At 53.4% G+C, this 26,269-nt stretch overlaps 1 protein-coding gene across 1 annotated transcript; it reads right to left on the minus strand.

The window, feature by feature from the left end:
• Window positions 1–18,966: 18,966 nt before the first annotated feature.
• LOC134507648 (olfactory receptor 14J1-like) lies at window positions 18,967–19,887 on the minus strand. The gene has a single exon (XM_063318440.1). It carries the CDS (start codon window positions 19,885–19,887, stop codon window positions 18,967–18,969), a length of 921 nt encoding a protein of 306 aa, XP_063174510.1.
• Window positions 19,888–26,269: the final 6,382 nt, after the last annotated feature.

Here is a 26,269-nt window from a genome sequence, read left to right on the forward strand (position 1 = left end):
GTCTTCCCTTCATGATGAGGGGGAGAGCGCTCACGTTGCCCATGACCACAGAAGTAAGCAGACATAACTTTGGTCCACTCCGCTGTGGGTTTTTTGTCCCACTCAAGGCATTGACTCAATGCTGCTCATCGGGTATCTCCAAACCGCTTTCATCATATCCTGAGTTGAACTTTTGGTTTTCCTTTTTCCTCTTTCCCCTTCCCAAGTTCTTTTCTTTAACCATTGCCGTAGATTCCTCTACAAGCATCCCAGCTTCTCTTTCCCCACAGGCCCTACATTTGCTTGCTTTGTGCCCTCTCTACGGGGCACAAAGATGTTTCTAACATAGCTGTCCTGACAATTCCTCTGTTGGACAGTAGAAAATTAGGAATGTCTCTAATTCCCTGTAGTGCCCTGCAACTCCTCGTGCTGTTATCTTGTGCTGATGCATCACCACAACCATGGTGAGCTGCCTGCACGCAAACATGAAGAACGAACAAAATGGATCTTCAGTCCAGGGGGACCTTGGGAAATTCTGGGAGTCAGCCAGAAGGAACTGCTTAAGTTTTACAAAGAGAAGTGGCCAGTCCTGCATCAGGGGGAAGAAAAACACCGTATTACAGTGCCAGGTGGGACGTGACAGGATGAGCAGTGACCCTGAGGAGAAGGGCCCACGCATTATGAGGGACACCACATGAGCCAGTGGCGCAGGCTGACCATGAACAAGGCCAGCTGCACACAGGGATGGATTAGGAGGAGAGGGCTACCCAGACAGCTTGACTTTTCATGCCCTTTCAGTGAGCCGTGGTGTGGCCACACCTGGACGTGTCTGTCCCTCTGTGGGAATTCCTGCTGTAGACAGGTGGGGAGGAACGGGAGAGTGCCCAGAGGAGGTCTGCACATGGCCTCTGCTTGAGGCCCCACACCCCATCCTTCTGACCTCTGCCATCCCAGCACAACCCCAGGAACATGCTGTCCCTGGAGAAACCCCAGCCTCTCCAGACAGCTCCAGATTCCCCTCCCACAGGATGGGTGGCCTTTATGTCATCTGTGTGAAGGGCTGGGGTACGTCCCTCAGTTAAACCCACGATCTTACCTCTCACCAGACACCGACTGGTGACTCCTAAATCCAGTCCAATATCTCTAAAATGTTACAAACGGACAGTCAGCTTTTTATTCCTGGACACATGGAGGAGGAAGAAGACCTTCAGGGGTGAATTTCCTCAGGCATGTTTGGAGAAAGACCCCAGCATTAAAGCACTGCACCAGGGAGATCTTGCTTTGTTAACAGAGACTCTGTGAAAGAGGCCAGCTCTGAGCCACTGTTAAATACATTTTTAGAAGGGAACCAGGTGAAACTAAGACGTAAATGTCTCAGGTGTAGTGACACAAGTGAAACCTTTGTGTGGGAGCATAAAAACCATAAATGACAATATCAACAGCAATGATGAGAAATGTAATCATTAAAAACACAAAGCCAATAACAAAACACACAAAAAAGCAGATGGAATCAAATAGTGCGGGAGTCATTTGTGGAGAGAGGTGGAACATTTCCCCTCTTGAAAAAAATCCATGAAATCAGATACCTAATGGCCTCCTTGAGCTCCTGGTTCCTCATGCTGTAGATGAGGGGATTCACTGCTGGAGGAACCACTGAGTACAGCACAGCCACCGCCAGGTCGAGAACTGGGGAGGAGATGGAGGGGGGCTTGAGGTAGGCAAACATGGCAGTGCTGACAAACAGGGAGACCACGGCCAGGTGAGGGAGGCACGTGGAGAAGGCTTTGTGCCGTCCCTGCTCAGAGGGGATCCTCAGCACGGCCCTGAAGATCTGCACATAGGACAGCACGATGAACACAAAACAACCAAAGCCTAAACAGACACTAACCACAAGAAGCCCAACTTCCCTGAGGTAGGAGTGTGAGCAGGAGAGCTTGAGGATCTGGGGGATTTCACAGAAGAACTGGTCCACAGCACTGCCCTGGCAGAGGGGTAGGGAAAATGTATTGGCCGTGTGCAGCAGAGCGTAGAGGAAAACAAAGCCCCAGGCAGCTGCTGCCATGTGGACACAAGCTCTGCTGCCCAGGAGGGTCCCGTAGTGCAGGGGTTTGCAGATGGCCACGTAGCGGTCATAGGCCATAATGGTGAGAAGACAGAACTCTGCTGTGAGAAAGAAGATATAAAAGAAGAGCTGTGCAGCACATCCTGCATAGGAGATGTCCCTGGTGTCCCAGAGGGAATTGTCCATGGATTTGGGAATAGTGGTGGAGATGGAGCCCAGGTCAAGGAGGGAGAGGTTGAGGAGGAAGAAGTACATGGGGGTGTGGAGACGGTGGTCACAGGCGATGGCGGTGATGATGAGGCCGTTGGCCAGGAGGGCAGCCAGGTAGATGCCCAGGAAGGTCCAGAAGTGCAAGAGCTGCAGCTCCCGCATGTCTGCGAATGCCAGGAGAAGGAACTGGGTGATGGAGCTGCCATTTGACATTTTCTTCCCCTGGGCTTGGAGACCTGTTAATGGAAAGAAAAGCAGTGAGAAGTTGGGGAAGATTTCTCTCAAACTAAAGTATTCAATTGGTCTTAGAAACCCACCAAACTGGCTCTCTCCTTTCAGGAAGACCTTTTGCAGGTCCTTTTTGTACACTCTGGTTGGTGCTGGCTGATAGTCCACCAGAGAGCTGAGATCTCTGCAGGGTTCAGTCCTGCCCTACAGCCATGGGTAAAAAGGAACACGGGGTGATCTCAGATTCAATCCACTCCTGGCATCAAAGGGCTTTTCAGCATTGTCACCCGACTGCAGGGCAGAGCTCAGGGCACCTTGTTGTTGGTGTTGTTCTGTTGTAGTTTCCCCACCACACCTGAGGAGTGTTTTTAAGGCAGAAATCCCTGGCATTTCTGCTGTGCTGCCAGTGAAACCTTGTGGGTCCTACCAAGAGAGTCAGTACAGTTCTCCTGCCAAGAGAGTCAGGACAGGGAGACACAGTCAGACACTCAAGGATTTCTCCTCTTTGGTGGCTTGGCGGCTGGGAAGGACACTCAGGACTTCATACCCGGGATAGTCAGGGGTGGAGGACTCTACTGTGTGGGGAGAGGAGACCACGGAGTGTCTCCAGGGAAGGCACCTGCACTGCAGGGGATGGCAGGGAGGGCCTGGAATCCCCTCTCCCATGACCTTTCCTGCAGTAGCTCCCTTTCACTCTCTGCCCATGTCTCTGCCACCCGGAGCTGTCTCTGCCTGGGGCTGTGTCATTGTCCCCAGGTCTCCTCCCTTTCAGTGCTCAGAGAACCCACCACACCTGCTGTGTGCTCAGCTCTGCCCTCAGGGCAAGTGCCTGCAAGCGCTAACAAGCAGCTTAGAAAAGTTCCTGCTAGAACCAGGGCATCATTGCCTTCTCCAGAACGGAGAAGTAAAATCCTCTCTCTCACAACCCATCCAGCAAAGAAGGAGTGGAAAACTCCAAGCAGGGACCCTCTTTCTTTCAGGTAAATGCGGCCTTGAAGTCCTTCTCCAAAAGGACCCTCTGCAAATGTCCTGGGGGTGATCTGGAGCTGGGAGGAAACACGACCCATGCAGCACCCTCACGACTGCAGAAGGACCCTGCCGTGACACGACTGGGGTCACTCCTTCCACCCACAGCTTCTCCCCGCAGCGCCATGGGGAGCTCCCCGGGCAGGCTGAGAGCTGACCCTGGCAGGCAGCAGAGTCCCTGGCCCAGCACACAGTTCCCTGGGACACGGGGACCCTGCTCTGAAGGACAGCCCTGAGCACCCCTGCACGCACACCCACCTTCACAGCCCGGCAGCCGTCCCTGGGAGAAGGCAGCCGACATGCCCTGTGCCTTTGGTGATGTGGTAGGGGTGCCCTGCTCTCGAGCACATCCTTCTCAACACCGACGGAGCCTTGAGAGCCTTCCTGACAGATCACATTAGCCATGGGCTATGCCAGCTTTAGGAGACTGCTCCAGGGAGCCTCTCTGCATTATACTGCAGCAGAGACACAGCATGCCCTGTCCCTCTGACGGTGCAGCAGGGAAGCCCTGCTCCACACGTTGTCCTTCTCCTCGAAACTAGAGAAACCGTGAGAGTGGTACTTGCAGATCCCGTAGGCTGGGGGTTGTTCCAGCTTCTGGAGATCCCTCCAGCAGCTGCAGATTCAATGCCCTGCAGCCAGAGACTGTGCAAAGGCTGTGAGGATTTCTCCCAGTGAGCTCTCAGCACCCTCCCACCCCAGGCTGCCTTTAAGATCCGCTGGCCTCACACGTCTCCCCTCGTTACCTGCAGGCAGTGCCCTCAGCCCTGCTGCCCTTTGCAGAGGAGCTGCTCCTGGGCAGAGCTGTCTCTCTGCAGCGCTGCCCGCTTGCCACGAGCTCCCTCCATGCCAGGAGCCCAGCCCAGCTCAGACGCAGAGGACCAGCCCGAGACGTCACTTTCTCTGCCTCCTCGGGGCTCCCTGGAGGTGTCCCTGTGCCTCCAGGGGAACCTGCTGGGAAAGAGACTGAAGTAATACTGTGTGGTCTCTCTTGCACCTCTGGAGAGACGCTTCTTTCCAGCCGAGTAATTTCTCCTATCAGAGAGAGCTGCGCACGAGAAAGGTCTTGTTCCTTCTGCTATGAGACAGGAAACCTGGACAGTGCCAGATCTCCTTTGCCCCCGCTGAGCGAAGGCAGTCGGCTTCGTCAACTGAGGCATCTCCTCCTTGGTTTGTAGTCCTGGGTGTGAAGTGGACTCAGCTCTCACTTAGGGCTGCCACAATCCCACAGGAGGGGGGATTCCTCTTGCCTCTCTTCAGGTGGGCACAAAATAGGCACCTGCTGCATGGGAGCTGCTGGTCTCAGCTCCCAGCGTCATTCCTGGAGATGGAGGCCAGCAGTGAGCTCTTCAGACTCAAACACCTACTGACATTTCAGGTCTCAGACGTGGTCCAAGATACGTGCCGGTAACTGCAAGATCTAACGGAGCAGTTCATAGAGACAGGGCAGTATCTGGTGCCACCATCTTTGAGATTCACGAGGAATTCCTTTGGCCACCAGCACGTGCCCACATTTCGGACAACTGAACTTTTCCCTGCTCTTTCAACCCAGGGCAGCCTTCTGAGGTAGTCAGGGGACCAGATGTACTCATTGCCATTGACCTCATCCATCTTCTCCATCAGCCGTGTATACTAGATCCCCACTGACTGTAACGGCAGATGTCTCATGGACATCCCCACATCCCCTAACCTAATTCAGGGCAGCTACTCAATGGCCATGGACAGGCCTGTTGTGCTACAGGAGGTGCCAGGGCTCTCCAGCACAACTGCAGGTGGCCGGCAGGGACTGCACAGGACCTACGGGAAAGGCATCGCCTTCAGAGTGGGTGCGAGACACACACTCCAGATGCCATGTCTCATAGATTCAGTTTCTGTTGGCCGGCAACTGAATCCCACAAGGGCAATGAGGCAGGGTCTGACCCACCTCCATCCAGTCGATGCAGAGCAGTTCAGGAACAGGAAGCACATCACACTGGGATCTCCACTCATTTGCCTATTTAAGCAACACAAGGAAGTCTCCAGAATAATGACCCCAGGTCTTATTGGAGACATTAATGACCCTGACACCACTGGAAGGGGAACACAGCAGCATGCATACTGTCCAGCAGGTTTCTGGGTCTCTTGGGACAACATCTTTGCACAGGCGCAAGGTAGGCCAACAAAGGTGTTGCTGAGTCCAGTCAATTCAGAGGGAATTCTGATCAGGGGTGTGACAATGTCAGCCTGGGCTGTAGCGACCATGAAATAGTGGGGTCTCAGCTCCCAAGGGGAGTGAGAAAAGACGGAAGCCAGACTACAGATGCTGGGTCTCTAGAGGAGAAATGGGGATGGCTTTAGGTAAGCTAGAGCTTCCCAAGTGTAGACCCTTGCAAGGCAAGGGTTCGAGGGCACCAAGAGGAGAGGCTGCTGCTTCAGGAACAGTTGAAGAAGAAACAAAGAGAATGAGTGGCCACTGCTGGAATTTAGTAACAGCAGGTGTAGATGAATCTGAGATTCTCTGTGTCCTTCTTGCCTTGGTCTCCTCCAGCAAGCTCTCCCAGGCCTTTGTGCCTTGAGGCAGGACTCTGGAGGGAAAAAAAACCGTGGTGAATTTGGAGAGAGTCAGGAGTTACTTGAGCAAACACAATCCTTACCAGTCTATGGGACTGGAGGGGTGGCATCCGAGGGAGCTGAGAGGGCAGGACGATGCCACAGTAAAGCCACTCTCCATCATCATTGAAAGCATCTGGAGTTTGCGGGAACTCCCTAACAACTGGCAGCACCCAAATGCTGCAGGCACTTTCTGCTGTGACCCTGCTTTGCGTAGAATGTTGGTCTATAGAAATCTTGCAAGGTCACTTCCAGCCTGAACGGAAAGTTCCCAGAACAGGCCAATGTCTGCCACCCTGAGACCTGGAATCTGCACTCTGCTCTTCGTCCTCACTCCCTCGGGAGCTGAGACTCCGCTCTTTCTTTGCTACTAGAGCCAAGGCTGACAAGGATGACACAGGTTTTCTGATCCAGGTGAGCATCGCCTTGCTTGGCCCATCTGGCAGCTGTGCTAAAAAGCTGAGGCAAAGAGCCTCCAGACACCTAAAGGAGTATTTGCACCGTGCTCTCCTGGGAATGTCAGGGGGTGCTGGGCTGACTTTTGGCTGCCAGGTGCCCACCCAGCTTCACTCCCGCTCCCCCTCCTTCTCCACTCGCCTTGCTGTCTGCAGGGCTGTTTCTCTCCATGTGTCTCACTCCTCTCTCTTACGGTGACTGCACGCTGCTGTTTAGCCTTGCTTCAATATGCTATCACAGAGGTGCCACGAGAATTGCTTACTGGCTCAGCTTTGGGCAGTGGCATGTCCCCTTTGGAGCCAGCTGAAAGTGGCTCTCTCTCACATGGAGTCACCTCTTGATCCCTTTTCTCCTAAGCCACCTCTGCAGCCCCCTCACCCCTACCAAAACCTAGCCATGTCAACGCAATACACAGGGTCATTGATGTCCCCGGTAAGACGTTAAGTCGTTGGTGAGCCCAAGACTTCCTCAGGTTGGTTAAATAAGAGTTGGTCCCCTTCCTCTCCTTCATTATAGGTTCTTTGTGTCAGAGCAGAGATGTGCTGGACCTCAGTCGTGGCACCAGGGCCAAGCTCAGGCGTGCAACAAAGCCAGCTGTTACCAAGTGCTCCCCACCAAGTGGGAGAAGCACTCCCTGCATCTACTGGATTGAGATGGGACAGCACTTGCCTCACTGCAGTTGCTTGAAGTAAAGCACTGAACGCCTCAGAAGGTCTCTTGGGGTCTCTTACACGGCTGCTCTGAATGGGGATGATGTTCGCGCAAGTCCTGTGCTGTCCCTGCCGGCTGCACGCAGTTGTGCTGGAGAGCCCTGGCACCTCAGGCAGCTCCACAGGATGGAGTTAACCTTGAAATTGGGCAGCTGCCCTGAATTGGGTTGGGCATTGTAGGGGTGCCAGTGAGAACCCAGCCCTAACTGCCAATGGAGATCTGGTAAAGACAGCTGGTGGAGAAGAGAGAGAGACGTAGCTCTTCAGATGGCAATGACTGCATTTGCTCAGAGGAATAGCTCTATAGGCTGCCCTGTACATAGTGAGCAGGAACAGGCTTCATTGTCCTAAAGGTGGCCATCTGCTGTCACTTCAGCTGCCCAAAGCAATGCCCCAAGAGCCTCCAAAATGATGGCCCCAGACGCTGCCCTGTCCCTCTGAACTGCTCCATCAAAGTTTAGAGATACGTGCACATGTCTTGGGCCACCTCTGGCACTTCAAATGTGCACTGTGGTTTGCAGGGCTACAGGAGATTCCTCCCTTTCATCGTCTGGGTGTCCTGTCTCATAGGTGGAAAAGAAGAGGTCGTTCTGGGACCTAACTCTGCCTCTGATAGGGGAAATGATACTGCCGGAAAGGAATGTCCCCCCGCAACAGATGAGGGAGGAAACATCAGTCATGACTTCAGCTTGTTTCACAGCAGGTTCCCCTGGAGCCTCAGGGACATCTTTGATGGAGCCACAGCGAGCCGAGAAAGTGCCACCTGATTAGGTCAGAAGTCCTTGAGTGCATTACATGGAGGACACTCAAGCATGCACATCATGTGCATGTGGGGAGAGGAACCCGAGTTGAGCACAAGTGCCACCAGCTATTCCCAGAGCGTCCACGAAGGCCTGTGGGACACACTCTGTCTTCGGGTAACTTGACTTTGAGAGGAACGTCCTCTGGGAAACCACCTGGATGCCGCACTGGGATGTGCTTCCGTGAACCAGGGTCCCTATGTCCATACTTCATGCCATGAGGCATCTCAGATGGGCACCACACCACAGGGCTGAGGTGCCTCCCAGCATCTGGGAGTGGCAGCAGGAGGCCAGAGAGTCCCTACGCCTCTGCACGTGGAAGGGAAGGGCTCGCGGCTTTGAACAGCCCTGTCAGAGCCCTGACAATTCTGCGTGTGACTTCAGGAACAACCCCACCGGCCCAATGAGATTTCTCTCACCTGCCTTTTCCGGTTCATCGCAAGTGCCTCTGTGTGCTGCCTCACCCTCCCCTGTCCTTATGGCCCATCCCTTGTTTCACACAGTCTGAAAGCAGCACGTCCACAGAGCATTTCGCCCGCGCAGTCCGAAAGGGTCCTGCAAGCAGGAGTGTCGCTGCCCTCCAGAAGATGGCTTTTCTCACCCTTCACACAGAACAGAGCACGTCTAGGGACTATGATGCACTCAGAAGCACAGACACCTCCGTGTTTCACCTCTCTGAACTTCCTTCCCAATGTCCTTAGGCACCTAACAGAGAAACAAATGTTGTCACTCGAAGGCGTACCCACAAGGAGAGAGGGGACAGGAAGACCTAAAATTTTCCATGGCAAAAGGGGATTAGGACAATTTGTCATCATCAATGGCGTTTCCCCTAATGGGAATGGGCAACGTCCCCAACCTTCAGAAAAATCTCTTCCTCCTCCCTCCCATGACCTGCCCCATAATTGCAGTTGGGAACAGCCTCAGCATGGGGCTGCTGGTGGAAAACATGGAAACCTGCTACAGCTCCGCCACCCTGACTGTCCTCCCACTGGGCACAGCACCATCTCTGCTCACAGCGCTCTTAGGGCTATTTCCTGCACCTTTGGCAGGTACAGAGTGGCTCCTGCTGGTGGCCACATGCTATGAACAGTACTTGGCTCTGTGCCACCCCCTGCTCTCTGCAAGACTCCGGAACTGGAAGGGTTGTCGCTAGAAGACAGCTGCACCTTGGCTGGGGGGATTTCTGTCATCTGCAGTAATCATTTCCTTCTTGTCCCACATACATTTGCTGGCCCTGATGTACTAGACCACTTTTGTGATTTTGCCCCAAGGCTGGAGCTCTCCTGCAGTGAAACCATGACGCTCATGCTCTCAGCTTTGGAAACGTGCTGTTTAGATCCAGTCTTCCCCTTCCTGGTCACACCGGCATCTTGTGTGTGCATCAGAGCTTCCATGGCCACCGAATTAATTCGCATCAGGTGCAGGGATGCTTTACATGTGCCCTTATACAGCCCTGACCATATCAAGAATCCTTCAATACTCCTTCAGGAGTTTGTTTGATTTCCCAAGGAGTATCAGTACCTATTAAAAAAAATATAAACATACATATGTCCAATGCAGCAGTCTGCATCTCTGTTAGAAGCCTTGAAGCAGTGTCCGGGGGAGCAGGGCTTGAGGTGTGAGCATCCCGTGAGTTGACGGATCCCCTTTCCCAGCAGGTGGGGTCAGGGCTTGGCTGTCCTGCTTGGTGACACACATCAAGGGCTTTCACAACCACATTCCACGTTTGATTTTCCACCTCCAAGCAGCACCTCTGACTTCCTGCTTCACCAGCCTCCAAGGACTCTCGGAAACTCTTGGAGGTTTGCTGCTGACTTTTACTTGTCTTGAGGCTTGTTCACTCTTTCAGGATCTGCAGTTCAGGCACTTGGCACCAGAGGGCTCATTAACATGCAAAACACCCTAACAAGTCAAGTCTCTCTGGGCATAGTTTTCCTTAAAGTCTTCAATTCTCATGTGCTTAATTAGAGAAGTTTCAGGAATGTAATCAAAGTGAAATAATATGATTACTAAACAACAAGAAGAAAGGGTTTCTTTTTTCTTTTTCCTACTTTATTTTTCTGCTTATACATGAATGGAAATCAGCAGTCTCTACATGATACTGATCCTGAGCGTCTGCTAATGCAGTCTGAACAGATATGAAAATCAAGACCCTTTGTGTTCCACAACCTATGGCCAGTCTTCATCCTGCCCCCAACCCAGCACTTCTCTCATCAGCCCCCTGGGACTTACAGCAGCCCTGTTCAAATCTGAGCTTCCTCCACTGAAGCTGCGCGGTTCAGCCCATTGGCACCGGTTCCCACCTGGGTTACTTGGAGAACGAGCAGCACACGGACACAGAAGGGTGTTTGTCACTTGCCAACAAATGGAAACAAAGGAATGCATAGTTCAGTAAAAAAATGAGACATTCCTCAGCTATGTGTAAAGTCCACATTACCCCCACCGAAATCTCCCTCCTACAGTGGCTAACCTTAGACCAACAGAAAACATAATTTTTGTTAAATCACAGATCCCAAGACTTCCCAAGAGATTCCCTGTCCTGGACTTTCTTTCTTTGTCCATAATTGTTCTTTGCACGCAGTGAGGCTTACACTCACGTCACGAGCTCCCTCGATTCGCAGAGAGAAGCAAAGAGACAAAGAAAATCAAATGGTCTTTTGAATACACAAATCTGCCTAAAGGGGGCCCTGAGCAGCAACAAGCTTTTGGACAAATCATGGAATAACAGAATGATGGAATGTGTGGGGTTGGAAGGGACCTTGAAAGGTCATCTAGTCCAACCCCCTGCAGTAAGCAGGGACACCGACAACTAGATCAGGTTGCTCAGAGGCTCATCAAACCTGGCCTTGAATGTCTCCAGGGATGGGGCCTCCACCCCGTCTCTGGGCAACCTGTGCCACTGTCTCACCACCCTCAGTGGAAAGAACTTCTTCCTAAACTCTAATCTAAACCTGCCCTGCTCTAGTTTAAAACCATTGTCCCTCGTCCTAAGGCCACATGCCCTTGCAAACAGCCTTGCAACAGCTTTCTGACAGGGCCCCTTCAGGTACTGGAAGGCCGCTATAAGGTCTCCCCGGAGCCTTCTCTTCTCCAGGCTGAACAACCCCAACCTCTCTCAGCCTCTCTTCACAGGAGAGGTGCTCCAGCCCTTTGATCATCTTCGTGGCCCTCCTCTGGACCCGCTCCAGCAGGTCCATGTCCTTCTTGTGCTGAGGGCTCCAGAGCTGGACACAGTACTCCAGGTGGGGTCTCACGAGAGCAGAGTAGAGGGGGAGAATCCCCTCTCTGGGTCTGCTGGCCATGCTTCTTTTGATGCAGCCCAGGACACGATTGGCCTTCTGGGCTGCAAGCGCACATTGTTGGCTCATGTCCAGCTTTTCATCCACCAGGACCCCCAAGTCCTTTTCCACAGGGCTGCTCTCTATCAAGTCATCCCCCAGCCTGTATTGGTAACGAGGGTTGTCCTGACCCAAGTGTAGGACCTTGCACGTGGCCCACCTTGATTGCCGTGTCCAGTTTTGCACCCCCCACCACAAAAAAGACACTGAGGGGCTGGAGCAGGTCCAGAGAAGAGCAATGAAGCTGGTGAGGAGTCTGGAGAACAAGGCTGATGAGGAGCAGCTGAGGGAGCTGGGGCTGTTTAGCCTGGAGAAAAGGAGGCTGAGGGGAGACCTTCTCACTCTCTGCAACTCCCTGAAAGGAGGGTGTACAGAGGTGGGGGTCGGTCTCTTCTCCCAAGAAACAAGCAATAGGAGAAGAGGAAACGGCCGCCAGTTGCCCCAGCAGAGGTTTAGACTGGATATTAGGAACAATCTTTCCCCTGAAAGGTTTTTCAGGCATTGGAACAGGCTGCACAGGGAAGTGGCTGAGGCACCATCCCTGGAGGTAATTAAAAGACGGGTAGACAGAGCGATGGCACCTCTCGCTCCAGAGGCACCCAGCTGCGGCCACCACAGCCAGTCTCCCAGCAAGCGGCTCTAGAGAGCAGACGCACATTGTTGCATCGTCACGTTGCCGCGACACCGCACTGCACATCCTCATGTTGCCACGCCGCTGCCCGGCTGCTGCCCAGCCACCCCGGGGCCCACCTGGAGGCCCGTCTGGACACGCGTGTGGGCCACTCGCTCTCGCTTTGGACAGTCAAGATGTGGCTTGGTCTCTAAAAATGACTGGCTGGATCCTAAAAATGCTTGTTTAGAGCTTGACAATGGGTCTTTGAATCTTAAAATGGGCTTTGGAACTTGTAAATGAGGGTTTGTACCTAAAAATGAGGCTTTGGGTTCAAATGCATGATAATTTGGTCCCTAAAAGAGGGGTTTGGACCATCAAAATGAGGGTTTTGACATCCAAGATGCATCTTGGACCCTAAAACTGACTGGCTTAATCTTAAAAATGCCTTTTTGGAGCCTGAAATAGAAGCTTTGGAAACAAAAAATGTGGTTTTGTGCTCTTGAAAGGAGACTTTACAAAACACAGCTGAGCGTGGGGGCCCCTCTCCAGCCCCCAGTGGGGTCGGCAGTGTCCCCTGGTCTCACTGTGACACGGAGGTGGACAAAACTGATGCTGCCATGGAACCAGCCCAGCAGGCGGCCGCTGTCCCCACAGCCCTGGGCATAGGGCACCTGTGGGGACAGGGAGGGGGACAAGAGACCTGGAGGGACAGAGACAGGGCTGGGGACAGTGGTGTGGCCAGGACACCTGTGGGGACAGTGATGGGGACATGGCACCTACAGGGATGACACTGGGGTCAGGGATAGGGTCAGCTGCAGGTTGTACACCTGCCCCTCCTCTGCGCTCCCACACGGGGAAGTCAGGGGGCTGAATCTGGCACGTGTGTCCCCCTCCCCGCAGTGTCCCCACACCCCAAGGTGCTCTCCCCATCTCCTCAGTGTCCCCCCAAAACCTGTGAGCCGCAGAAGGCTCCACGTCACCTCCGTGCTGGTGACGACCGCCTGTCTGAGGCGGAGGGAGGAGGGGAAGCTGATGCAGAAGATGTGCTGGACGTCGGCTGGGTCGAACACCTCCAGGGTGTCGCTCTGCTTCTGCTCCGTCAGCATGCAGGCGTGGGGGGGCTCCCCACGGGGATCCACTGTCACTGTGGGGAGGAGGGGACGGTCACCCAGCATGGCGGTGGCAGGGGGGGAAGGGGGAGTGAGGGGTCGGCATACATCCCTGACGCCGTGGGAGAGGGCCTGGCAGGAGCAGGCGTGACGGCCAGAGTCACGGAGCAAGAGGTGGGTCCTGCTGTAACCCAGGAGGAAGAGGTGCTGCTGGGCAAGCGCCAGCTTGTGGTAGCCATGAGAGGGGGGAGACAGGATGGAGGCCATCAGTGCTCGCTGCCAGCCGCGGCCCAGGCTCTGCAGGTACAGCCCTTGGCGTCTGGAGGGGGGCATGCCGTGACATTGTCACTGGCTGTGGGACAAAGTGCCACCACCCCCACGCCCCCGTGGCAACGGCCGACTCCCAGTTGAGGATGGCGGCCCTCTTGCAGGGCCAGGCGCTGGCAGGGGAGAGGGGTGCAGAGGGGAGGCAGCGGTACGTCGGGTCCAGGCTCAGCAGGTCGGGCAGCGTCAGGAAGGAGATGATGTGCAGCAGCTGTGGGGAGAGGGGGGCGGAGAGCATCAACCCTGGGCACCCCCAGCTTTGAGGGGGAGGCCCCAGCACCGCCATCTCCCCCTGCTCAACGCACCGTCTCGGGGACGTGTCCTCCCCCTCCTCACATGCCTTCAGGCTGCCACAGGGTCAGTTGGGCTGGCGGGAGGGGAGTGGGTGAGGTGATGGTGGGCGGCCCCACAGCCAGCATCCCCCTCCTCCTCCTGGGTGCTCAGGCTGCACAGCAGCAGCACCCGCCCTTCCCCTGAGGTGATGCTGCCTCCGATTGGTCCCCTCGGCTGTCACTCTGCCCTGGCTTGGGGCCTGCCCTGCCTGGAGGCGGCTGCTGATTGGCTCCCAGGTGGTCAGGCTGCCCAGGCGCAGCTCACCTGAGGTGATGCTTTCTCTGATTGGCTGCCTGGGCTGTCACTCTAATAAGGATTTTTCCTCTCATTGGCTGCCTGGCATTTCCCCCTTGCTCCTCCCATCAACTGATGGGTCAGACGCTTATCAATCATCTGTGTGCTGCTCGAACTCCAGCTGTGATTGGTGGAGCCCACATGCCCCGCCCCCACATGGTGCCAAGTGTTGTTTTTGACTCCTCCCACCTTCCCTGCAGGCCTCGAAGCTTGATTGGTTGGTTACACATCAATCGTGTGCCTTGCCCGCGCCTCCTCAAAGCCGATTGGCTGTTCAGGGCCCATAGGCGGGACAGAGAGGGGAGGGCAGACGTTGCCAGGCGACAAGCTGCGCCTTTGGGTTCAGACCCTCAGGTTGGAACTGTGGGCCCTGAAGAAATGTTCTGGGTCGGAAAAGATGGCTTTGAGTCCCAAAAATGAGGATTTCAGCCTTAAAAATGGGGCGTTGGAAATGAAATGGAAGCTTTGAACCCTGAAATCAGGTTTTGTGCCCTCAAATGATGCTTTGGTATCAAAACCTGAAGCTTTACACCCTAAAAATGGGGCTTGGGAGGCTTAAAATGAAGCTTTGGGCCCTCCAAATTGTGGACTGAATCTAAAAAGGGGGCTTTAGTGCCTTGAAAAGGAGATTTTGGAAGCTAAAAATGAGGCTGTTGCGTGAAAAGGGGCCAAGTGGTTTTGGCAGAAGATAAACCCCCTTGCGTTCTAACACTCCTCAGCGAGGCGGGAGGCCAGGTGCGGCTGGGATTAAATTCTGAGTGATGCCCAATTCAGCACTATCAGTCCAATCGTGTTTAATATGTTTTAAACTATTACAATTTGGATACACTAATAATGGACTGCACCTTCAGTCTCGTCGTGCTCACGAACTAGCACGGCCACTCTCGAGTCTTTGGTCGCATTCAGTGAGACACTGAAACGACCAGCTACTGAAACAGTGCAGTTTATTGAAACAACAGATATACAGGTTCTTAGGATTGCCGGTGATAAATACACTGTCTGCAAAGCACGTGCAAATAAAGATATTGTTAAGTGTACAAAACACGCGACAAAGTTATAAACGATACAGCCTGGCTACAAATGTAGGAAAGAGATTCTCTAGAGAAATTTCTAAGTTCCCCGAGGAAACACTCGGTTTAATCTAAGTCTTACCCACAGGCGTCCCTATGGGGGGGAAGAAAGGCTCAGCCCGTCGACTGGTCCCAGAAGTCAGTGATGGAGTTCTCCTGACTTGTCTTGGTGTCTTCCCCCATATCCCCCCTCTCTCGGGCTATTTTTATACTATTTTTTTTTCTTCAAAGTGGAGTTTGAGTGACTTTAGTCATTAATACTTTTATTATGGTTGGTGTACTCAAGGAGGAGTGGTCGCACCTTGGGGGCAGGCAGCCTCCGGGATGGAGGTATGTTTTGGTACATTGTGGTGAGCAAAGTTCGCACAAAGGACAGCATTTCATCAACATTTGACGAAATGTTGGCTCGGGTAGCGTGTAGGCAGCTTATCAGTTCCGTAGTACCATCTCGTCCCCATATCTGCTATTCATCACAAGGGAAGGCCACGGAACAATCGCGTTCCATTCCATCCCTCGTGTAGTTTCGCAAACAACCTTGTACAGGGAATCGCAGATGTTGCATTCTTCGTGTGCCAGCTGCGGCTGTATTCTACCTCAGAAGCCTCTTGATTTTATGACTTTCCTTAATGTGTGAACAATGTGGTATTTTTGTATTCTTGGCCAATTTAGTAATTATTCCACACCTGCCACCTGCAGAGACAGGGGTGACCCCAAAATGAGCATCCAAAGCAGATGCCCGCTGTTATAGCAGCGGTGACCTCACAATCAACATGCCAGACCTTGGCCTGCTGCTGGCCTGTTGGGTTCTCAGGCAGAAGGGACCTCACAAGCATCTACTCTAGACGTAAAGCCCTTTACTGGACTTCCATATCCTCCCAGAATCATGTAGATTGAAAGGGATCTTTGGAGATCGTCTAGTTCATTCCTGCTGCCCTAGAGGGAGTCAGCCAGAGCAGGTCCCTTAAGAAGATGTCCGGGCTGGTTTTTAGTGTCTCCACAACAGGACACTCCACAGCCTCTCAGGCTTTTTCCCTGTGCCAGGGTCATGTGCCCTTGATGCCGAAACCTGTTTTCTTGAGTTCAGTTGGAATTTCTTATTTTTGAGGATTGGGGCCTAAAGCATGTGCCTTGTGTGGGGACGATGAGGGACATGGGCTTCTTCAACCTGGTGAACCTCCTCCAGCGAGGGTCACCATCCAAAAGGGATAACCTCACTCCAAGTATGGGAGAGGGATGGATGGGATATGACAGATATAAACACATGGAAGGATTTGGCTGAAGAGATTATCAGCCTGCTGAAAGACCAGGGCATTCTTCCAACTGCCTGAAGCTCAAAGCAGCACCTGGGGAGTTTAGAGGGATGTGACTGAGCAAGGAGTAAGGGGATGGGAAACTGGAGAGCAATGGGAAGGCGGGCCCTGCTGCCCCATTAACGGTCCAATGGCCCCACCGTGCTGGAACCGCATGGGACAGGTGTGCTCAAGGGTGGGGAGACATCTCCCTGGCAAACTACCCCGGCAGCCCTCAGGGCTCTGTCCCCCTCAGCCCTCCTGTTTTGGTGGCCTCCCGCAGTGCCTGGGCCACAGATGGTCTGTGTCCCCTCAGTGCCAGCCCCTCTCCCCAGGCCAGCACAAGAGTCCTGCTCCAGGCACAGAGCAGCCTGCCCTGAGTCGGGGCCTAAAGAATGAGGCGTCTCCTTCCCATGGTTTCTTTCCTGCAGGCACAGAAATGCTCCCTTGCTCTTCTCCCTGGTCACCCTTTCTCCCCAGAGAGCCCTTCCCCAGGAGAGTGCATCCAGTCTGACACCCTCTGCTCCCCACAGGGCCCTGAGCTGGAGGTGCTGCTCTGCAGAGGGAGGGGGCTGTGGTGCCCTGGGGCCATGGGGTGACCCTGCACTGGCCACACTGGTTGGGGTGAGGAGCAGCCCCAGCCAGAAAGGGATCACTGCTGCTGAGCCCCCTTCCATCTTCCCTCCTGGCTCAGCCAGAAAGGACCGGGCTGGGCAGGACCAAGGGGTGTCTCCAGTAGCACAAAGGGCAGGGGAGGGCTGCACTAGATCCAGCCCGTGGGGCTTTCCAAGAGGGTGTCCTGAACGACTCTCCAGTCTTCTGTCCCTTTGCCTGCTGGCTCCTCACAGCCTCTCCTGGCATTGCAGGGGCCTCGTTTGCCCATGGGCTCCACAGGTTTGTCCTTTCCTCAGGGACACATTCCCTTGGATGGTCACTCGTTTGATGAGGTGCCCCTCACTGCCCACCCGCACTCCCACACTGTCCCTGCAGATCCCCTGAGCTCTCTGGGCAGCTTCCAGTTCTTCTCCAGGATGAAATCTGGCATCAGCCCCACTGCAAGTGGGGCAGCACCACGCCCATATGTCAAAAACCAGTTGCTGTTTAGCGGACATGTTCAACCATGAAGAGAGGTCTCCATTCAGCCCTTGGTCTGAAAAATATTCCCATGAGACTCTGAGCCCGTCGCCCTGAAACCCTCAAGAACCACAGAGGAGGGAAGTCCTTTTGAGGGAGCAGCTCCTTGGGTGTAATCCAGACACCAGCTTTGGAAGAGGGGTCCAGCCTTCTGACCCTGCCCTGAGGAGGCATTTTCATTATGATAAAGAGGTTCACATCACCTGCTGCTACCCACAGTCACAGGGATGGCACTGTAGAGACAACAGGACTGCCACCAGTGACACGAGGCCTTCGGGGGAACACAAAGGCAAGGGCACAGCAGGGCAGTGGGGATGTGAGGAGAGACCAGCACTGGAAAGGCCTCGTCCTGCTGCTGTCCTTGGCCATGGCCCCAGGGAAACAGCAGCCCCGACTCGCAGGCAGCAGAGACAGAGTGCCCAGCGAGGCAGGCAAGGGCAGACCCAAGGGTCTCCGGCGATGATCCTCCATGGGACAGATGGACATTTGCCTCCTGAACCCCTCTTGTATGCTGGGGCGGCTTGCCCAGCTGCAGAGGAGATGTGAAGAGATGGGAGCGGAGACGAATAATTTTCTGCTCCCTTCTTTATTGAGCTTATCTAAAAAGGCAGCCTGAATGGATATGTAGCTGAGGACTTTGGGTCAAGATAAAAACAGGCAGGAGGCCAAGAATAATAATACCACAGGAATAGAATAAATATGGAGAATAGAACAGGGAAGAAAAAAAAAAAGGAAAAACAAATACACAAGTGAACAAAATTAGTCCTGGCTTTTCCTGAGATACAGTGGGAACTCTAGCGGGATAAGGGGCATTTTATTAATCTGAAGTAGATCCTATGCCAGTAGTTTGCAAAGGGCACCCTTGAGATTTTGTGTCTTCATGCTGTAGATGAGGGGGTTCACTGCTGGAGGTACCACTGAGCACTGCACAGCCACCACCAGATCCAGGGATGACCAGCAGATGGAGGGGGCTTCAGGTAGGCAAACATGGCAGTGCTGATAAACAGTGAGACCACGGCCAGAGGAGTGAAGTGCAATGAAAGTACTGGGATTCTTTCCCCTCCACCTCTGCACACAGCCTCTGACCCTGCAGCTCCAAAGAATCCCCCAGAGAAAAGATTTTGAGCAAAAAAGTCATTAGAAGGTTCTAAATATACTTTAAGAGGACAAAGAAGAGAGAACAGAACCTAATTTTATGCAGCCTGTGGGTCTCATAAATTTGGATAGATGCATAATTAAAACCAGCAAAAATAACAACATTCTTTGTAGACAGCATTATAGAATGGGGAAAAAAAAAACTAACAAAAAAACGCCAACCCAAACCCAAACCTAACAAAAACTACAGATAATGGGCTTGGCCTGCAACAAATTACATTATGAGTGATTTTCAGAAGCCAGAAAATCATCTGTTCATCAATTTCCAGAGGGCATCCTTGAGCTCCTGGTTCCTCATGCTGTAGATGAGGGGGTTCAGTGCTGGAGGCACCACCGAGTACAGAACTGCCACCACCAGATCCAGAGATGGTGAGGAGATGGAGGGGGGCTTGAGATAGGCAAACATGGCAGTGCTGACAAGCAGGGAGACCACGGCCAGGTGAGGGAGGCACGTGGAAAAGGCTTTGTGCCGTCCCTGCTCAGAGGGGATCCTCAGCACGGCCCTGAAGATCTGCACATAGGACAGCACGATGAACACAAAACACACAAGAGTTAAAAAAGAACCTAATACAAGAAGCCCAACTTCCCTGAGGTAGTCTGAGTGTGAGCAGGTGAGCTTTAAGATGTGGGGGATTTCACAGAAGAACTGGTCCAGGGCATTGCCCTGGCAGAGGGGTAGGGAAAATGTATTGGCCGTGTGCAGGAGAGCATGGAGAAACCCACTGCCCCAGGCAGCTGCTGCCATGTGGACACAAGCTCTGCTGCCCAGGAGGGTCCCGTAGTGCAGGGGTTTGCAGATGGCAACGTAGCGGTCATAGGACATGACAGTGAGAAGATAAAACTCTGCTGCAGCACAGAAAAAGAAAAAAAAGACTTGTGCAACACATCCTGCATAGGAGATGGCCCTGGTGTCCCACAGGGAACTGGCCATGGATTTGGGAAGAGTAGTAGAGATTGAGCCCAGGTCGAGGAGGGAGAGGTTGAGGAGGAAGAAGTACATGGGGGTGTGGAGGCGGTGGTCACAGGCGATGGCGGTGATGATGAGGCCGTTGCCCAGGAGGGCAGCCAGGTAGATGCCCAGGAAGAGCCCGAAGTGCAAGAGCTGCAGCTCCCGCGTGTCTGCGAACGCCAGGAGGAGGAACTGGGTGATGGAGCTGCTGTTGGACATTTGCTCTTTCTTAGCATGGGGGCTCTGTCCAAAGGAGGAAAAAAACGGGAAAAAATTAGGACAGACACCTTATAGCAAAGACAGTCTTCTTTTCAGAGATTGTGGTATTAATTTTCTACTATCACATCTGGCGATTGTTCTTTTTAGGGGAAGAAATCCTCATGTTTATGACTGAAAATGTGGAGTCTTGAGAAAGGACAGGACACAGGGCTGTAATCTCTGTGGTTTAGTGCAGAGCCAGGAGAGCTGCAGTGTCCATCAGTCTTTTCTCCATCTGCCCTGTGCAGAAGCTTGTGCTGCCTTGAAGATGACTTCACACACAAATTCCTCTTAAAAAACAAACCCAAACAAATAACTGAACTCATGAGGGAACAGCAGAGCACTGTTTGAACGGACAAATATACAAATTCTTCTCTTTCCCAAACCAGAGTTAGAGCTGTGATGGAGAGAGCAGGACACAACCCCTCACAGAGACAATCAAAGGACTCTGCGAGGACAGTGCCCGACCCCCAGGGAAAGGCTCAGCCCTCCCTAGGATCCCACAGGAGAGCTCTGCCTTTCTGGGGGCAGCTGGCAAGCCCAGCAGGACAGGCAAAGCAGAGAGTCTGGGGTCCCGGAGACGAGGTGTTCTGAGGGGAGAGTCAGCTCATTGCCCAGCAGAGAATGCCCAGAAGACGTCTCCAGTGAAGGACCAACCGAGAGATGCCTGAACGCCCCCTCCCCAGTGCGTGTTGGCAGTTTCCCCCAGCCCTTGCCCATGTCTCTGCTGCCTGGAGCTGCCCCTGCCAGGAGCTGCTGCTCTGTGCCCACGTCTCCTCCCTGTCCCTGCTCCCACAGCCCATCCCACCCGCTGGGGGCTCAGCTCTGCCCTGCAGACCCCTCCTGGCAGCAGGGCACTGCCCAGGGCCATCTCCCTCTTTGTGGCTCCTCAGGAGGAGAGGAGAGAAAGCCTGATGCTGGAAGCAAAGGCGCTGCTGGTGCTGTGTGTAGGGAGAGGAGGGGCTGAAGGCACTTTGTGAGCTTTCTGGCAGATCTGCTGATCCCTCAGTGGACCAGTGACGGCTCCTTTCCCTCAGGAGACAGCTGAGAGCACAGACCCTGCAATGTCTTCATCTTCCAGGCAGCCCCTGCCTTGTCTTTCCTCTGTAAATGCTGCCTCTGCCAGTGCTCTGGGGGAGATCTGCAGCTGTGGGCAGCCCTGACCCACACAGCACACACTCGAAAAAGAGCCAAAGGACCCTGCCCTGAGGGGAGTCTCTCCTTTTCCCCACAGCTTCTCCCCACAGACGCTCGGGGGGGAACTCCTTGGGCAGGCTGAGAGCTGACCCTGGCAAGCAGCAGAGTCCCTGCCCCGGCACACAGAGCCCTGGGCTGCAGGGACCCTGCTCTCAAGGACAGCCCTGGGCACCCCTGCCTGCACACCCACCTGTCTTCAAAACCCTGCCACAGTCCCTCGCAGAAGGCAGCCCTCCTTCCTTGTCGCTGCCATGGTGCAGCAGGGCATCCCTGCTCGGAAGCACGGCCTCCTTCTCCACACCAGAGAAGCCAGGAGAGCCATCCTGACAGCTCCTCTCAGCCAGCCCTAGAACATCCCTCCAGGAGACCCCCCTGCATTGCCCCACAGCCAGAGACTGACTGTGTCAACAGGCGTGAAGATTTCCCCGAGAACGAGCTCAGAACTCTCCTCCCACTCCCAGCTGCCTTTATCCTCTCTGTGCCTGGCTCCTCTCGGGTGCCTGCAGGCAGTGCCCTCAGCCCTGCTGCGCTTGGCAGAGGAGCTGCTCCTGGGCAGAGCTGTCTCTCTGCAGCACTGCCCGCTTGCCATCAGCTCCCTCCATGCCAGGAGCCCAGCCCAGCTCAGCAGCAGAGGACCAGCCCAAGGCAGCCCTTTCTCTGCCCCCTCGGGGCTCCCTCCAGGTGTCCCTGGGGCTCCAGGGGAACCTGCTGGGAAACAGGATGAAGTCACCACTGATGTTCCCTCCCTCAGCTGGGCAGAGACACTTCTTTCCAGAACTTTTAATTCTCCTCTCAATGTTACATCGAAATATCACCTTTTTTGCTCTTATTATTAGAAAGTGTTCCCAGACAGTGACAGGCAGTCATCTCCCTTACCCCTGCTGAGGGAAGGGATTCAGCTGAATCTGTGCTTCATCTCATCCTGCGTTTCCATTCCTGGCATTTGAAGGAGACACAACTGCCTTCCATGCCTGCCACAACCCACAGGAGGTGGGATTCCTCTTGCCGTAGGTGTTCAGGTGTGCATAAAATACGCACATGCACGTGAGCTCCTTGTCTCAGCTCCTGTGCTCATCAAAGGAGATGGAGAGCAGGATGCAATGCCTGGTGACATTGAAGGTGTCAGGGGTGGTCCAAGGTGTGTGCTGATAACTGCAAGCTCTGCTGGAGCTGTTCATAGAGACAGGGCAATGTCTCAGGGACCCTGAATGAGCCTTGTGGGAAATTCCTTTGGCCAAGTGAAATGACAGCTGAGGCCCAAATAAAGGCCAAAAGAATCTTCTCCTACTTGTATGTTCATGGCAGTCTTTAGGGGTATTCATATGAACAACCGCAGTCCTGGGACACAGGGAGAGCTTGGTCTCTCTCTTCTCCATCAGCTCAATTTTCCAGATCTCCAGTGACTCTAATGGCATTTGTGCCGTGTTCAGCCCCACTTTGCCTAACAGAATTCAGGGCAGCAACTCAATATAATGTTCCAATCCAGGCCCACAGAGCTACCTGAGGTGCCAGGGCTGGCATGGACCACACAGGACCTACAGGAAACCAATTCCCTTTCAGTGCGGATGCATCACAGATGCCCCACATGGCATGCTAGAGCGTTCTATTTGGTGCTTTTGTGCCGTTGACTGATGCATTCAGTCATCAGTCATCAGAGAGGCGAGGGCTGTCCCTTCTCCACACAACAGCTGCAGGCATTGCATGGACATGGAGGACGTCACACGGGGATCTTTACTCACTGCCCTGATGATACAATCAATGAAAAGACCAATAGATTTCACAGTGTGCCTGGATACATCTTGTCCTCAAGGGCAGCATCCTCCAGATCCAGCAGTGGTGCATATCGAAAGTCAACTGAATCTCAAATAGGAATTCCAGGGCACCAATAGGATCTTTGGTAATTCGGGAACAGTTAAACGAAGAAAAGGGAATAATGTAGGACCAGTGCTGAATTTAGTAGGAGTAGGTGTAGGTAGATCCGAGATATTCAATGTCCTCTTTGCCTCAGTTACCAGCAGCGAGGTCTCCCAGGCCTTGGTAGAACAAGTCTTAAATAGGAACACGAAGAAGTCTCCAGGTAAATGAGGAGATTCCTGTGGGGAACAGTAATTGCCCAGGCACTCACTGGCCAGGCAGAGAAACAAGGTGCCAGCAGCCTGGAGCATCATGAGACGACTTCTTAGCAGAGCTGCCTGCTGGGCCAGGAAGGGCGATGCTCACCTAGACCTGGTCCTGGCCAACAAGGAAGCGCTGGTCAGGGATGTGACAATTAGTGTCAGCCTTGCTGGAGTGACCAGGAAATAGCGGGGTCCCAGAGGCCAAAGAGGAGTGAGGAAGGCCAGCAGAGGAACACACGTGGGTGGCTCCAGAGGAGAAGACTTTGGTGTACTCGGGGGACTGATACAAGCGGTGCCATAGCAAGCAGCTTTGAAGGGTGAAGGAGCTCGGGAAATCATATAGGCATTACAGCACAGCCTCCTCCAAGCACAGGAATGATGTCTTGGAATACCATGAAGAGAAACACTCATCTCAGGAGGCTGCTGGTATAAACGGACTGGGCTGCAGGGCAAAAAGGCAGCACACAGGAGGTGGAAGGAGGGGAAGCTGCAGAGGAGGCATTTAGAAACCTGGCCCCAGGATGTCGGGAGGATGCCAAAGCCAAAGCTCCCAGAGGCTTGAGAGTTGCAGGGATGCGGAGAGGAAGCACAATGAGCTGACAGAGGCTCAGAGGGTCATGTGGAATGAGTCACACTCTGCCTGGAGGCCTGTAACAAGTGGGCACTGCAGAGGTTTGCATGTTGACTGTGTGCCTCAGCCTAGGAGATGGGGATTCCCCCTGCTGGGGGTGGCTGTGCCAGTCCATCCACATGGGTCTAGATGGGGCAGACTCTTCCCGAAGACATTTCTGTTACCCAAATGTGTTGGGATTGATGCAGAACTGGCTCTTCAAAATCAAGCGTTAAATTGACTTGGCCTCTTTGCTTGGACATCTTTTCATTTTGACTGCACTCCTGAAATCTCTCTAATGAGCCAGAGAAGAGCTGAAGACTAAAGGAAACTTATGCCCAGACTTGGCGCCTTCGTGTGTTTTTTGTGGTAAGGAGCACTCTGGTGCCGAGTTCCTGAAGTGCAGATCCTGAAAGATTGACTAGTCCTCTCGAGAAGTAAAAGCAGCTAACCTCCAGGTTTCTGAGGGTGTTATCAGACCCTGCTGAAGTCCCTCACTGCAGAGACCATGGAGGGAAGGAGCAGACAAAGTTCCTGTCCCTGTGGTGTGGTGAAGCAGGAAGTCGGAGACACATGGGCCGGGAAGAAATTTAAATGTGGAAATCACTGTGAAAGGCCTTGATGTGCTTCACCAAACAGGATGGCCAAGCCTGGACTCCCATCCCCTGGGGAGGGATGTCCGTTGCCTCTTGAGATGCTCTGGGCTCTGTTTGGGTGATGTGGCAGTGATGAGATGCCAGGTGCAGGTCAGCAGTAGGAACCTCCCAGGCTCTGGGGAGGGTGGGAGAGGAGGCAACAAGGCGCTGGAGCTGTAAGGACTTGGTGTCCTCTCCTGGGCCTCAGTGGAAGAGACAGAAGCCACAGCTGAGCAGACAAGGGTCTCTGTTCTCTTGGGGTGTCAAAGCCCCACCAAGGCCCTTGGCCATCCCAAAAAAGAGCTCAAATGCAATAACTGGCATACATTTTATAGAGCAGTCCTACTCTGACTCACTTAGCAAGTTTGTTCTCTGTACATCAAAGGATGTCTTCTTGCTCTCAGATGATTCTCCTCTCCTATCTTCTAATTTCCTTCCAGCCTGTGCCCGAATGTCCCCATGAACCTCTTTTCTCGTCCTTCTACGTTCTTTCGCTCTGTCTCATCTTCTTTTAACCTCCTGAAGCATTGTTTCCTCCACTGACCATCTGCCCTTGAACACTGCAGCTTGGATGCAAACTCTTGAACCATACCAGTGTCACGGAGTTCCTTCTTTTGGGCTTCCCCTCCCTCCACCATCAGGAGGTGCCTAATGGCAATAACTCTCTGGGCTTCGGACCTGGTTATCTTAGTTTGCCCTTTTGAGAGGCCTGGTTGACAGAGTCCCCTGGGAGGCAGTCCTGAAGGGCAAAAGAAGTCCAGGAAGGCAGGACATTTTTCAAGAAGGAACTTTTAAAGGCGCAGGATCAGGCCATCCCCATGTGCCTAAACACAAGCTGGTGGGGAAGAAGACTGGCCTGGCCGAACAGAGAGCTTTGTCTCAAACTCAGGGGAAAAAAGGAGATTATGACATTTTGAAGAAGGGGGAGGCAACTCAGGAGAACTACAAGGATGTTGTGAGGTTATGCAGGGAAAAAATTAGAAAGGCCAATGCCCAACTAGGTCTTTGTCTGGCTAATGTCATAACAGACACTAAAACATGTTTCTATGATTACATTAGAAACACAAAGAGAGCTAAGGAGAATCCCCATCCTTTATTGGATATGGCGGAAAACCTAGTGACAAAGGATGAGGAAAAGGCTGAGGTACTTAATACCTTCTTTGCCTCCGTCTTTACTAGTAAGACCAGCAGTTCTCTGGGTACTCAGCCCCGGAGCGGGAAGACAGGGATGGGGAGCAGCATGAAGCCCCCATAATCCAAAGGGAATAGTGAGGGACCTGCTACAGCACTTAGACATACACAAATCTATGGGGCCAGATGGGTTCCACCCACAGGTACTGAGGGAGCTGTCGGAGATGCTCACCAAGCCGCTTTCCATCATTTTTCAGCAGTCCTGGCAAAGCGGGGAGGTGCCAGTTAAGTGGAGGTTAGTAAAGGTGACGCCCATCAACATAAACGGCCAGAAGGAGGATCCTGGGAACTACCGCCCTGTCAGTCTGACCTCGGTGTGGGGAAGATCATGGAACAGATCATCCTGAGTGCCATCATGTGGCACATGAGGACAACCAGGTGATCAGGCCCAGTCAGCATGGGTTCATGAAAGTCAGGTCCTGCTTGACAAACCTGATCTCCTTCTATGAGAAGGTGACCCACTCAGTGGATGAGGGAAAGGCTGTGGATGTTCTTTACCTGGAGTTTAGAAACGCCTTTGACAGCATTTCCCAAAGCATTCTCCCTGAGAAACTGGCTGCCCGTGGCTTGGACGGGAGTACTCTATGCCAGGT

This window comes from Chroicocephalus ridibundus, chromosome 25 (genome assembly GCF_963924245.1).
Source record: "Chroicocephalus ridibundus chromosome 25, bChrRid1.1, whole genome shotgun sequence".
In the NCBI taxonomy this organism is placed as follows: domain Eukaryota; kingdom Metazoa; phylum Chordata; class Aves; order Charadriiformes; family Laridae; genus Chroicocephalus; species Chroicocephalus ridibundus.

Coding starts and splice junctions, on each gene's coding strand:
- LOC134507648 (XM_063318440.1), bottom strand. CDS start 19,887: ATGTCCAACAGCAGCTCCATCACCCAGTTCCTCCTCCTGGCGTTCGCA.